Source organism: Tasmannia lanceolata, unplaced genomic scaffold (genome assembly GCF_043159265.1).
Source record: "Tasmannia lanceolata isolate RefF3 unplaced genomic scaffold, GAP_Taslan_0.1 ptg000019l, whole genome shotgun sequence".
Classification (NCBI taxonomy): domain Eukaryota; kingdom Viridiplantae; phylum Streptophyta; class Magnoliopsida; order Canellales; family Winteraceae; genus Tasmannia; species Tasmannia lanceolata.
Window position 1 is genome coordinate 21,460,005 of NW_027518696.1, and position 15,053 is coordinate 21,475,057.

General features: G+C 40.7%; 1 protein-coding gene across 3 annotated transcripts in view; it reads left to right on the top strand.

The window, feature by feature from the left end:
• Positions 1–204: 204 nt before the first annotated feature.
• Positions 205–15,053, top strand: part of LOC143853195 (putative methyltransferase PMT7) — a 49,542-nt gene continuing 34,693 nt past the window's right edge. For all 3 annotated transcript variants that reach the window (XM_077362936.1, XM_077362935.1, XM_077362937.1), the window contains exons 1-2: positions 205–545; positions 12,065–12,479. In XM_077362936.1, the coding sequence (XP_077219051.1) occupies positions 392–545; positions 12,065–12,479 (569 nt within the window). In that variant the 5' untranslated portion in view covers positions 205–391. The remainder of the gene's footprint in view (positions 546–12,064; positions 12,480–15,053) is intronic.

Here is a 15,053-nt window from a genome sequence, read left to right on the forward strand (position 1 = left end):
TAATCGAACGGTTTAGTTTCTCTTAGCAAAACCCTAAAATGAAGTTTATTGGATCAAGGGTTAGGGTTGTCCAATCAAAGTTGGTTCAATGGAAAGGAGCCGGAAACCAGTGGCCCGTTGGATCCATCAACATTCTGATCAGTTCCAAGTGGGGTCCAAAAAGTGACTACTTGTTAGGAAAGACCCTAACAACGAGACCCTTTTAGCTTTGTTTTTTTCAGTAGACAACAGAAAACATGTTTTGAAGAACAGCTCCCAAATCTCATCACCCGGGAGAGATCTCTGTTCCCCAAAGCAGCGATAACCCTTTCTTCGCAATGCTGATTCGTCTTTTGTAAATAAAATCATCACACGCGCAGAGCGTAAGAAATCAACAACAGGAGTAGATGCCATGGCTCATGTTCTTTCTGCCGCTTTTGATTCCAAATCAGGACAGTTGATCTTGGTTGCCCTTCTTCTCATGGTTGCATCCTTTTATACGGGAACATTATTCGGTCGCCAAGACCCCATTTACGTGCAAGAAGAGCACTCTGATTCTGCCTCTGGTATGCACCATTTCAATCTATATAGCTATGTATATTTTCTTTGCAATACATCTTTTGGGTTTTCTAATTTACTATATATATATATTTTTGGTTTTCTTCTGTTGATTGATTAGAAATTTTTTCACTGTCTTTAACCACTCTTATTGATTAAGAAAGAACACCCAAATGATGGCATTGTAAATCAGCTTGTGGCATAAGATTTTGATTCGAACAATGATCACTGAGACGTTCTGCATTGGGAGTTTCAATTGGGGTTTCCAAAATTATCTGTATGATATGTTCCCTGTTAGGTACCTAACCAATACGACAGAGCTGAGGGAACTACCAGGCTCTAGGTCCCAACTAGTCCCAACCTAGGCAGGCCCCACTAAGGACCATAACATTCCACCACACTTCTGTGTCCGCTGTCTTCTGTGGCCCACTCTGTGGTGGCTTTCACTCTGGCCTTCTTTTGAGGTAGTTTTCACTCTGGCCTTTGAGGGAGTCCTTTCCATGGCCCGTCTCTTCCGCTCCGACCCACTGTGGTAACTTCACTTTGGCATTTTTTACCAGGTAGCCATTTCTAGGTAATCCTTACTCCATGGGTAGCCCCATAGTTACCACTTACAAGAATGGGAAGCGAGTGTGAGAAGTGAAAGCGGTAAGCGAGAGGTTTACAAAAGAGAAAATGCGGGAAGCTGTAAAGCAAATAAAGAGAAAATGCGTGGAAAGAGTCATTGAAAGACAATATTAAGCATGTAATAAGCCACATTGGAAGGTTTAATATAGGTAAGGATTACAAGTAGAAGAAGACTTCAGGACTAATTAGAAAAAAGAGAAAATATTCTTTTAAATATGCTCCTTCAGCATTCTCAAAACAATAAGCACGTAATACGCCACATAATTTTCATTTGAAGCAATAGATGAGTTTTCAAGTTTTAAATGCACTTTTTTTTAAAATATGCTCCTTCGACATTATCAAAAGGGGAAAATATTCTATTTGGAAGAAATAATTAACTAAGTGGGTAGCATATTCTAAATTAAGAAGAAGAAACTCGTAGGAAGCGTTTGGGAAGCGCGCTTCCCCTAAATTTGGGAAGCGAGAAGAACATAGCTTCCGAAACGAGTTCTTCTCGCTTCCCAAATTTAGGGGAAGCACGGTTCCTATCCAAGTAGGAAGTTTCTAGTAACTATGGGTAGCCCCTTCCGTGACTCGAACATGGGATGTGGTTGCTGCTCTAATACCAAATGTTAGGTACCTAACCAATATGCCAAAAGTTCCAGAGCTTATGGAATGCGTTAAATTAGGCCCTTTAAACTTGCCCCATTCTAGGTAGGGTCCCATCTTGCCCCATACATAGGCAGGCTCTCACTCAGGACTGTAACATTCCTAGACATATTAGCCTTGCAAATTGATCTCTATAAGGGGACCGAATCTCGAAGAACTGGTTTTATCCTATGATTTGGCCGACACTTTGAATTTATTGCTGACACATGTGTCGTGTCGTGTCCGACACGACTTTTAAATGTACTGCGAGAAGTGTCAATAGCTTTTCGTGCAAGTATGTGAATGAGTGTGCTACTATTCCTATATTTTTAGTGGTTGACGTGTCATATACCCCATATCTGTGTCAAAACTCGGCACACGAATCTGTCCACAAATCATGATTTTAGGTACTTCTATTTTAGCCTTGTCCCCGTTTCTAAATTTTGGGACTTTGCTGTGTCACGCGACACTTGTGTCCGTGTCCACCATCCAAAAGTCATACAACATGTGCATATGGTAGTAACAGGTGGTTATCCTCTACCTTATGATTATTCAAGAGATAACAACTTATATGTGATAACCCAAACCCAATAAAACAAATAAAGACTAACCCAACTAAGATAGCCAAGAAGAATAACTAACCAATAGGAAATTAACAAAAATAACAGAAGGATACGTAGTCTCCTTGAGAATTCGATGTTTCTGTCATGATATAAATGTCTTTTTCTTAGAAGGAACCATCTTGATTACAAAAATGTAGACTAAGGGACCATGATCCATGATAAAAAAAGGCCTTGTGCAAGTGACTCTTCAACTCCTCAATACACAACAGAATAATCACCTGTCAGATCAATTCATCAGCATAAGCAATTAGAGCTGTAACTCCTTCCTTTCTTGCTTTTACGGACAATAAGTGATTTGTATTGCACCTTTAGAAGCCAATTTCTATCAAGGTGCTACTAAATCTCTCAAAACACATTGTGGGGATTGTTTCATCCCAGCCTGCAAACTTTCCCCCTCTACGCTTGAATTGAGAATCCAATATAAAGAGATGCACCTCATCTTGGAGATATTCATGTAGAATGCATTCTTCACATCAAGTTGATGAAGAGGTCAATTCCTTTTGGCTGCCACTGATGTGATGATTTGAGATCAACTTTGAAACTGGTGCAAATATACCAAATAGTCTAGTGATCCATTCCATTTGTCTTGGTGAACCATTTGGCAACCGATTTAGCATCTTACAATCTGGCCCTCTACTTTGAACTTCAGAGTGTCTACAATATACTTATTTACATCTTGCAAGTCATTTCCCCTTTACGTAGTGAGATCAATTCACCACTTTTTTTTTTCTTTTCAACTCCCAATTTTTTTCATGCATTGACTTTTTCTCTCATGGGTCATCTAGAGGGTCTTCTAGTTGCATATGAACATTTTCAGATTGATTGTTAGATGAAGCAGTGTAATTCACATACCCTATCAAGGGTAATCTTTACATTTCATATGTAAACCCCCCTTCCCTCCACGCCCTCCCCCCCCCCCCCCCCCCACACACACACAAATATATATATATATATATATATATATATATATATATATATATATATATATATATATATATATATATATATATATATATATATGAGGAAACTGTTGGTGAGCTCACCAAACTTATGGTGAGCTAGCTTGCCCAATCACATGGGTCCCACATTTTGGGGAGTGATCCAAACCATTCATTTGCAAGGCCTTATCATAGATAGGTTGTGTACCAAAAATCAGTTCCATAGGATCATCCTAACCCCTCCATTTGTGGAGGACAAAAATGGGGCAAATTTGTGTCTGTCCATTTTTGTCCTCCACAAATGGAGGGGTTAGGATGATCCTATGGAGCTGATTTTTGGTACATCCCTCATCTATGTAAGGGACTTTCAAATGAATGGTTTGGATCATCCTAACAAAGTGGGCCCCCATATGATTGGGCAAGCTAGCTCACCATAAGTTTGGTGAGCTTAAGCTCACCAACAGTTTCCTCATATATATATATATATATATATAATACTCTATGAGGGGGAGAGCCTCCTTCTCTCTTCTCTCCTCTCTACTTTCTCTCTTCTTCTTCTCTGTTCCTTCTTCTCTCCAATGGAGCTTTGAAAATGGTATCATAGCTATAGGTTCTGGTTAGTTTCGAAGAAGTGAAGAATTCCTAAATTTTTTTTACTGTTCACATGAACAGTACCGGGTGAACAGTACCATTACAGGCTGATACAGTGCTGCTACAGTGTCTCTATAATGCCTCCATAGTACCGCTACAATGCCGCTACAGTATTGCTACAGTGCCGCCCCCTCCCCTTGTTGCCGCCATGTGCCGCAGCTCTCATACATGCAGCCGTCCCTCCCTTTCTCTTTGGAAGTTGCTGCCCTCTCTTCTCTATCTTGAAACCTCCTTCTTTCCTACTATTACTCCCTAACCCTAATCCTAACACTAAACCCTAACCCTAACCGCAACCCTAATCTATCCCCACCGCCATTGCCGCCACCCCTCCCCCTTCCAAAACTTGCCACCACCATTACCGCCCATCCCACTTATCCATTACCGCCGCCTCCTCACCTAACACCCGAAAATCCTTCTTTGGGGTTTTCTCCCTTGATTTCGCTCCCCTTTTGATTGTCTAAAATTTTCCGTCCTCTTTCTCTCTTGTGGTTATCGGCTTCGGACGGATGCTCATGCTGATTTTTTCGTTGTCAGATGGATGGTCTTGGTGATTTTTTCGTTGTCGGTGGTTGCAGCGTGTCTCTTCGACTTCTTTATATGTTCTGGGCTGCGTGATGGTCTGTTGGGCCATGTATCTTCGCCCTTGTGATTTTTTTTTGTTGTTGTTGGTAGGTGGTTGGTTGTAGTTCATCGCTTGTTGGTTGCTTGTATGCTCGGCGTTGTTGATGTTCCGGGGCCCTGTGCTGTTGTCTTGGGCTGATTGTTTCTTGCCCGGCTGATTTTCTTCTTCGTGATTGTGGTTTCATCTCCTTTCCGTTGTAGCTCGTTCTTGCATTTGTTTATTGCCATGTTCTTCCTATCGATTTCTATTGTTCGTGATACTTGGGTTGCTGTTTACTTCTCTAGCTCTGGCTATGTGATTCATGCCTACATCGTCTCTGATGGTTCTTGTCTAATCTGTTGGTATTGTGCTTGACGTTGGTGTGTTTTCATGTGCTCATTTGTTGGTGTTCATTGTTGTTACTAATTTGAGACACTTTGGTTATGGCTCTCTCCCCACGTTCGACTCCTACGGATGTTCCTGCTCAAACTGGATGAGATAGTAGTTTCCCTGCTAGATGTTCTGGATGTAGCCCTCATTCCGGGGGAGGCCATGGTTCTGGTGGCCGTGGATCCCGCCGTTGTACACATCATGGTTTGGACGGCCGCTCCGTCGCCTTTTGTTATGATCTGCATCCCGAGTTGCGGCCTTCATGCTATGCCCATCATGTCTTTGTTCTGGTTGTTGAGAGCTCTACCCCTTCCTCATCTGCGTCGATCGACTGTATGGATTCTATGGTGGTCTCACGGTTGAGATGATGCTTTCTTGCGCTTTCGCGACATAAGCAAGCATCTGAAAGTCACTCTTGCCCCTCAGATAGTACTACATTCTGTTTCCTTACTAATTATGGTTCTTGGCTCATTGACTCTAGAGCCTCCAATCATATGACTGGTAAATCTGATTTACTATCTTCCTTCCAGCCCTATTCTTCTTGGAGTCCTATGGTTACTGATGAGAATACCTCTCCTATTACTGGAGTTGGTGTTGCCTCCCCTCATCCAAATCTTTCTTTGTTAACCTTCTTTCTGTTAGCCAGCTTACCAAACGTCTTGGTTGTTCTATGATTTTTTCCCCTTCTTACTACGTATTTCAGGATCTGCAGTCTGGGAAGAGGATTGGTTCGGGGCGTGAGGTTGATGGCCTATACTATCTTGATCGTGGTTGTACTGATGCTGCATTGCGTTCAGTTGATAGTTTTCAGTGGCATTGTCGTTTAGGCCACCCTCCTGTGGAGTAGCTTCACCGTACTGCCATTGTTTCCAGTCCCGTTAGTCACTTTTAATGTGAGTCATGTTAGTTGGGTAAACACCACATGTTTTGTTTCCTTCTCGTGTTGTTAGTCTTGTCTCTCGACTTTTTGATCTTTTTCATTCCGATGTTTGGGGTCCTTGTCGGATGACTCAGACCACATCCTTGTTCGGCTTTAGGTATTTCCTGGTATTTGTGAATGATTATTCCCGTATGACTTGGATTTTTCTACTTAAGGATCGTTCTGAGGTGTTTTATGCTTTTCGTACCTTCTATTCATAAACTTCTAACCAATATCATTGCTTCCTTGGTGGTTTGCGCATTGATAATGCCCGGGAATATTTTTCTTCCTGTAACGGATTTCATGCCTTTTTGTAGAGTCGTGATATCATTCATCACTCCTCTTGTGCCTACACCTCTCAGCAAAATTGTGTAGCTGAGTGGAAACTTCGATACCTTCTAGACATGGCTTGCACTCTCATGTTCCATATGAAGGTGCCTAAGCCTTATTAGAGTGACTATGTCCTCACGACCTATTTTTTGGCCAATCGTCTGCCTTATTCTGTCCTACAGAGTCAGACTCCTTTCTCTATTTTACATCCTTCTGCGAACCCATTTCCTCCTCCCACGAGTGTTTGGGTGTGTCTGCTTTGTCCACAATTTATCCCCTTACTTGGACAAATTAGATCCTCGTGCTGAGAATTGCGTGCTCCTTGGTTATTCACGAACCCCGAAGGGGTATAGATGCTACAACCTTGCTTGAGTAAGGTCTATATCTCTGCCAATGTTAATTTCTTTGAGACTACATCTTTCTTATCTGACTCTGCAGCTTACCCAATTCAGGACATGGGCTTCCTCTTCCTCTTCCCCTTTTATCTCCGTTGGTGGCTCCTTTCCCTTCTCCTTTCCAGGTGTATATTCGTAGCCCTCAGTAGATCGTTCAACCATCTGATGCTACGAGCCATCCTCCCGACCATCCACATTCCCAGTCTGATGGATCACCAGTGGCTCCTCAGGTATTGGATGTTCCTCCCATTCTCATTACTTCTCCCATTGCATCTCGTACTCATTCTCACACTATGGCTCATCCTATCACTGACTTTGTTTCCTATGGTCGGATTTCTCCTGTTTATCGCACATTTCTTTCTGCTTTGTATTCGGTTACTTTACCTCGTTCTGTTGCAGATGCCTCTACTCACCCAGGTTGGCGTGCTGCCATGGACCCTGAGATGACCGCCCTCCATTCCAATGGTACTTCGGAGTTAGTTTCTCTGCCCTTTGGTGCTAAGCCTGTTGGCTGTAGGTGGGTATTCTCAATTAAATACCTACTAGATTTGTCCGTTGAACGCCTAAAGGCACGTTTGGTTGCAAAGGGGTACACTCAGACGTTTGGGGTTGACTACATCGAGACCTTCTCCCCTGTTGCGAAGATTCCCTCTGTGCGTGTTTTGATATCCTTGGATGTGAATATCAGGGAGAGATGCAACTATCTGTATGCCGTTTACGTAAGGTACTCTATGGCCTCAAACAGTCTATTATGCTCTGTTTGGTTGCTTGTAGATGGCTGGGAGATTAGGAGAAGAAGAAGTCAAAGAGAATTAGACAAGCATGGAAGATGGGGAGAAGATTAGGAGGAAGATTTGTGAGTAGTGTTTGGTTGCGCGAGAAAATTAGAGGAAGATGTAGGGCGTCGTTATCAAAATATAGGGTGGAAGAGAGAGAAAGGGAAGAGAGAGAAAGAGAAAAAGAATAAGACAAGAATCTTCTCCTAATTCCCCACATAAATTTCACCATTTTGGTGAAAAAAGGGATTAGATTATGGGGGGGAAATCCCCGCCATGTAGGCGCAACTTTGGATAAAAAGCAATAATGATGTCTAGAAGTTGTCTAGTGGTCAAAGTTCTAAATGACAACCAAACATGCTTTGGGAAGATCTTTGGAAGATCTCAAGCATTTGAAACTCCTACAACCCCCCCAAAATGAGCAACCAAACATAGCATTAGAGCTTGTTTTGGGAGATTCAGCGATGCAGTTATATGTTTTGGCATGACGCAGTGTACAATAGACGCTCGTTTTTTAGCCTCTGATGGTGGATACAGTTTCCTGGTAGTTTATGTTGATGATATTGTCATCACTGGAAGTGACGGGGAAGGTATACTAAAATTAAAGGACTTCCTTCAAAGAGAATTTAGTACCAAAAATCCAGTGCCAAAGCAGAGTATCGAACTATGGCTCATACATGTGGAGAGTTGACTTGGCTGAAATTGTTTATGTCTAAGATTGGCTTGCCTTCTTCGTCTCCAGCATCGTTATACTGCGATAATAAGGCAAGGTTCCATATTGCTTCGAATCTAGTCTTTCATGAAAGAACGAAGGACATTGAGGTGGATGGCCACTGCATTCGTCAGAAGATTTAGAAAGATGAAATATGTACTGTTTTCACTAGATCAGGAGACCAGGTGGCTAACATATTTACCAAACCGCTATGCAGAGCGAAGTTGAATGATATGTGTGCCAAGCTGGGTTGTATGACATTTACACTCCAGCTTGAGGGGGAGTGTTAGATGAAGCAGTGTAATTCACATACCCTATTAAGGTAATCTTGACTTTTCACGTGTAACCCACACATATAATACTTTATAAGGGGAAGAACATCCTTCTCTATGCTCTTTTCTCTCTACTTTCTCTCTTCTTCTCTCCAATGGAGCTTCGAACACAGTTGACAGCTGAAGGAAAGGACTTGTGGGTGTCAATGACAAGAAGAATCTCATAAGAAATAAAGTGGTAGTTGAGATGAGAAGTACAAATCCTCTTCCATTGTTCAAAACAATAGGTAAATCCAAATTGGACAATGGAAGAATGGAATCAGAATTAGAGGTAGATTAGAGGTGACAGCGAGAAAGTAGTACTTGGAATTGAAGAGGATAATTATGCATCTTCCCGAGCTCTGAGTGATTGTATCTCTTCCTTGTTTCTTGTTTGAATGTGCATCATAAAATGCCCCCAATTTCCCATTCTTGGTTAGTGACGTTAGTCGCTACAGCAAGAATGTTATCATCAATGATAAGAACACCTCTCTCTCTCTCTCTCTCTCTCTCTCTGATACCGCAACTCCTAAGAGCAGCACGATTTACAAAGAGCCTTACCTTCATCAGACAAAATTGTACTTACATCGACAAAATTGTACCTTCATCAGACAAAATTGTACTTACATCGAATGGTGTCCCAAAATTCGTGAAAAAAGGCCATAGAGAAACCACTAAGGCCAAGTGCTGAATACAATAATTCAAAATTCGTTTTTAGAGGAATTGTTTGGGCCATGTGCTTTATACTTATTTGGTTACTCAACTTTAGAGCTTCAATTTGTGGAACAACCAAATCCTTGGCTCCCCTTAACATAGTTAAGACTTCCGACAACTGATGACAGATGCTGTGCTTTTTATCTCCACCTCTGTGTTAAATAAAATTAGAGAATGTTCTGCAATAGGATGCAGAAAGATCCTCCAAACATAGTCTTGAAAAATTTCTTTTCACCTCAAGGACAAAAGGAAATGATTGAGCCTACAAAGACAAGGGTTTCCATCACCGCGTAAGAGAATTTATGCTAATGCAAAGGAAGGTAGTAAGGGTTAAATCCAAGAACACTTTCCAGAATCAAAGACATAATAATAAAGGTGGGATTGAATTCCTGCTTGGACCACCCAAAAATACAAGAAATCACCAGCAACACACCATGAGCAGGTCATTGAGGGACATATGATGCGATAGAGAGCTCCGCCACAGGTTTTCTTACTGTGACTCAGCTCAAGGGATCCAAACTGCTATCATTAACCATGAAAAAGAATTACACCACATATTTAATTGAAATTAAGAATTGATGTTTGGATATGTGATCACCACTAGTTAGGCCAATTCCATCTGGCTTATTTTTTTGTCACAAATAGAATTTCATTGAAATATGAAATCTCCATACAAAAAAAACTTGGTATTGTTAGGCCTTGTTTAATCATGGACTTCACCAATCCCACCTGGTTCGAGAAGTGGTCGACTAGACACAGTTGGTGGAGTAGCCAGTCGTGCTTGAATTGAACCAAAGCCTGACCCGTCAAACGATTTTCTTTTTCATCAAACTGGAAATCAGATAAGATAATTGAAAAGAAAGTAGTAATTATTTTATAAAGGACTGCAATGGTTCTTTAAAATCATAACACTGCTAAAAAAAGAAAACATTTATATTGTTAATTGATTTTATGGATTGAAAATATTTAAAAATTCTCATATATGTGTCAATTATTTTCTATGCCGACCCCAACTAGTTTGGAACAAAGGCTTAGTTGAGTTGTATGTGTCAATGGAAAGATCAATTATAAATGCCATTTAAATCAATTTACAAGCAGGTTGTGTCTAACCAAACAAGGAATAAAAAAGGAAAGAAAAATAAAATCTCCTCATATTTGAAAATTTGATGTGCTATTGCTGCTGGTTTCACTAGAATCAGTTATTGATTTTCATATTTGAAAAATTTATGTACCTTACAATATTATATGTAATTGCATATATTGCATGTAAAATAATTTAAAAAAAAAATATAATAAATTAGATATGTACGTTAATTTATAAATATGAAGCTTGTTGTTGGTCCTTTATACTTATGCCTACTCCCAGACATATTGTTTCTCATGCTAATCCCTCCGTACAATCCGCTTTATATCAGCTTGATCCAGCTTAGTTTTTCTAACAAAATGCATGGAATTGTGCACACAATCGTACCTACCTGTAAGCACATAGTTTTAATCTTTATTCATTTGCAACCCTTTTAAATAATAGCAAAAATGACCTAGCTTTTCCCATTATTTACCGCCCATGCCACCCTCATTTTAAGTGTTGAAGCACCCATAAATCCCTTCAAATTTACAAAGGCATGCCCCTCAACCCAAAAAATGAGATTTTCGCCCTTCCAAATACGTATTCATCCCCCAAAGGAAATTTCCAAAATCCAAACCTCAGATGCACAAAAACTCTCGCCCCAAATCCATTCAAGACTGCCAAAAACCCATTCCCACCTTGCCTTGCCATGATGTCCTCTTTCAACGGTCGTTTTGAACTTGATTTCTTACCAAAAGAAACCCTAACCCTCGCACATGGAGATTTTCACATCTAAGGAAGGAGATCTTCTACAACGGTTAGTTTTTACGCATTTTCCCTCTATAAGAATCACCTCAAGCATCCTCTAAAAAAAAAACAACTTTCTCATACGAGAACAAGAACAATTTCTCACAAGAGAAACCACCACAACAAGCCTTCTTTCTTCCTCGAGCATTTTCTCACCAACTCTTCTTTTTTTAAGCATTTACTTCACCCTTTCTTCATTTCTTTTCACACCGGGGCAGCGGCTTTAACGCCATCTCACGGTCATCAGACAGGGTAACGACCCACCCAAATCTCCTCTCTTACTCTCATTCGCACGCCCACGGTTTGACGGTCATCTCTATGAACAGGGAAGGCCTTAACCCTTTGATTTCATTAATAACAAAGATTTATTTGTGCTAAATTTACCCCCCCCCCCCCGTTCATGATTTTTTTTTTGCACTGATTCATCTGTGCTAATCTTACTCATATTTGCTTGTGCTAATCTCACCATCTTTTGGATCTGCTTACACTATTTAATCACCTCATTTGTACTAATCTTATGAAGGTGCTTATATCATTTTCTTTAGACTCGTTATATTGATGCAGTTATACTGATTTCACAATCTTATTTGGATCTCTCTGTGTTAATTTATCACTCTATTAATGTTTCATTTATACTGATTTTATCTAACCTGTACCCTGTTTCATAATCACAGATTGTTGCCTGTTAGTTCTTTCATCATCTTATTTGGTATTTAGATTTCCACGCCATTGATATCAATATTCATTTCGGTTGTCACATTCCATCTTTCTCACCAAGTCAAATTAAAAATTTCCGCATTCCTCTTTACACCCTCACCTGTTACTAAATTTCAAAATCAAGCATTCAAAGTTTTGAAAATTTTGAAAATTTTACTAGTTTTCACTACCACACTCAAAGTTATCTTACAACCGTCATTTTCTCTTTCTGTTTAAAAAAAAAAAGAATAAAAAAAGAAAACAGTGGAAGTTGTTTGAATATGCTTTTGAAACTTTGATGTCTTTGAATATTTGAAAAATCCCATTATTTGTACAAATTGCAGGTATTTTTCAGTTTAGAAATAGAGTTGCTCTTACATTTAGAAGCACACCAATTTTGATACCTGAAACTGGGATGAATGTATGCCCTTTGATGTACAATGAGTATATCCCTTGCCATGACCTGTCTTACATAAAAGAGTTGTTGCCAAACTTAAATCATTCCAATAAGGAAGAACTTGAAAGGCACTGCCCTCCACCCGAGAAGCAATTGTTTTGTTTGGTTCCCCCGCCAAAAGATTATAAGTTACCAATAAACTGGCCGACTAGTAGGGATTATGTGTGGCGTAGCAATGTAAATCATACTCATCTCGCCGAAGTCAAGGGGGGACAGAACTGGGTGCATGAAAAAGACCAACTGTGGTGGTTCCCAGGTGGTGGTACACATTTCAAGCATGGGGCAACTGAGTACATTCAAAGGTAATCCTTGCTTAATTGTATGCAACTTTTCAAGAGTTCTCATTAATTTTTTTTGTTGTAATAGTCTACATGGAGCTGATTCTTTTTTATTTTGATATAGATTTATATGCTAGCCTGATTTGTTGCAATTTGCTTACTAGTTTAAACATATGACAGTAGTAGCACAACAACTACTAAGTCTCCAATTCTTTTTTTTGAAAGGTAGGTATATTATATATATTAAAGGGGCCAGGGGCCCAAGAAAATGTACAAAAGGGAATTACAACTCAAAAAAAACAAAGAAGCAAGGAGGGAGGAAATCAAATTTCTCTATGCTATCCTTAGATGCCCCATCCTTGGCTAATTTGTCGGCGATACCATTTGCGGATCTTCTCACATGATAGGCTTGTATATGAGAGTCACCGATGATGTCTTGTATTTCATCAAACCATGCAAAAAATCTCCATGGGATTGAGTGAGATCCACTAATCCATCTAATCACATTCTTCGAGTCCCCCTCGATTTCAACTTTAGCAAGGTCATCATTTGATAATAGCTTTATACCATAGTGAATGGCTCGTACCTCGGCCTCATTTGCATCTGAAATCCCAATAGGGCCCCAATATGCCCATATGACTTTTCCAAGATCATCTCTAAGCACACCTCCGATACCGGACGGTCCCATCAAGCGGCCCAGCGGCCTGATCCATAGAGTCACTCACAAAACCAAAATCGCTAAAGCCCATCCACTGACGCATATTGGTACAGGGATCTACATTACCGGGAATAATCGGTATAGCATTAACATCAGCTTGATATAACCGGTCATTTGCAGAGGTTCCGTACGCGTCAGAAGAGTGGGTGGCCACATGATGATCGTTTGACTGACAGGGTAGAGATTGCCCATCTACCGCCATAGGTTGGACGACACGTGGATAAAGATTTTGAAAATCAAATAAGTTGCTAGATTGCACCATGTTTCTATCCTGCGCCTCTAAAGATGCACCGACATCTGAAATTCTATCGTGCACGGTCGTCATCTCCGGTTGCGGATTCGAAAACCCCTCGGTGCTTAGAGAGAATCCATCGTCTACCAGATCATCCTCCGAGTACTCCGATTCAATGGAATCGTTCGTCCGGCCAGCCCCAAGAGATCCAACTGTCGAGGATTCACATTTCTTGCACTTGGCCCACAAAGTTGCACCCTCAATACACACAGGGATAGCCAGTACCACCGGACAGTTTCCACTTGTAACAATCCGGATCTTTGCCTTTGAGTAACCCCTACCCGACTTGCATGACATATCTGTCTCTACCACCCGACCAATCTTCTTACCAATTTTGGTAAAGTTTTCAACACACCAGGCTTGTGGAGGGATCCCTAAAATGTTCCACCATTCCTCTGACTCCATGCAAGCGAACTTCTTCGACCAGGTACAGATCTCCACAAACGGAGAATTAGTCGCTTCAGCCCAAGCCATTTGAGATTCTACCACATTCACCTTCGGATCCTGGACAATAATCACTTCTAATAAATCTACTTTGTAGACCTTAACAAAACCGTCCGAAACGTTTCTTCTCTGAAGCCACTCTTCTAGGACCGGGATGTCGCTTGACCATCCCGTTCGGATCTTTCCCCACAAACTTCCAAGAGCACCTTTGATAGATGCCAGAGACACCACATCCCGGCTATCAGGATCTCCCATAACAATAAGCTGTGATAAAGGATTCGAATTCGACTGCATATTTTGACTTTCCACAGATGGTTCCACCCTCGATCTTTCAAAGTTCTTATCCCTAGAAGACCAAATTTTGCCACAACCCCAACACTCCACTCATTTTCTGAAGTTGTGAAAACCACAGTGGCAGCAGTTCCAATCACCAAGGTTTTCACGGTTTCTCTTCTCCCCCATGCGCTCAATCCTTCTCTTTTTTCTGTTCTTCTGCTCTTGCCGAGGGAACTGGTTCTTGCGAGCAAACTTGCCTCCCTGCTTGCTTCTCCTTGAACCAGAAACTTGCCTCCCTACTTGCTCCATTTTTTGCTCGCAAAGTTGCCTCCTTACTTGCTCCAGGATTTTGCGAGTTTTTAAAAAAATTCTCCACGTTGAAGATTGATACCCACCATAGAGCTTTTCGAGAAATTAATTGTTAACCCGGAAGCCATCTTGGTGCAAACCGGGAGGGTTCGTGAGACACCCCAGGATTTTAGGAGCTCATGGGAATCAAACTCATCGTCAAGCCTTTTCTACAAAGTTAAGGAACTGAGGGAAATCTTCCCACCTTAATAAAGAGAGGAAACCGAACAAAACAAATCACAAGGGAAGAAAAATATCAGAACCCTCCTATTCAATCCACACTAAGTCTCCAATTCTAATGAATGATTTATTGCCTATGAGTTTGGTATTCTAATAAATGATTTAGTGTCTATGACTATGAGTTTGATGATCGCTCATCAGTGGCCACTAGAACTGATAAATTCCTAATTATGATTTAAAACAGAAAATGGTTGGAAAGTTACTACTTTTAGTGTTTCTAGTTATTGTGTCAACGAAGTAGTGGGTTTTAAGACACTCCCCTTAGTTAATTTACGTTTAC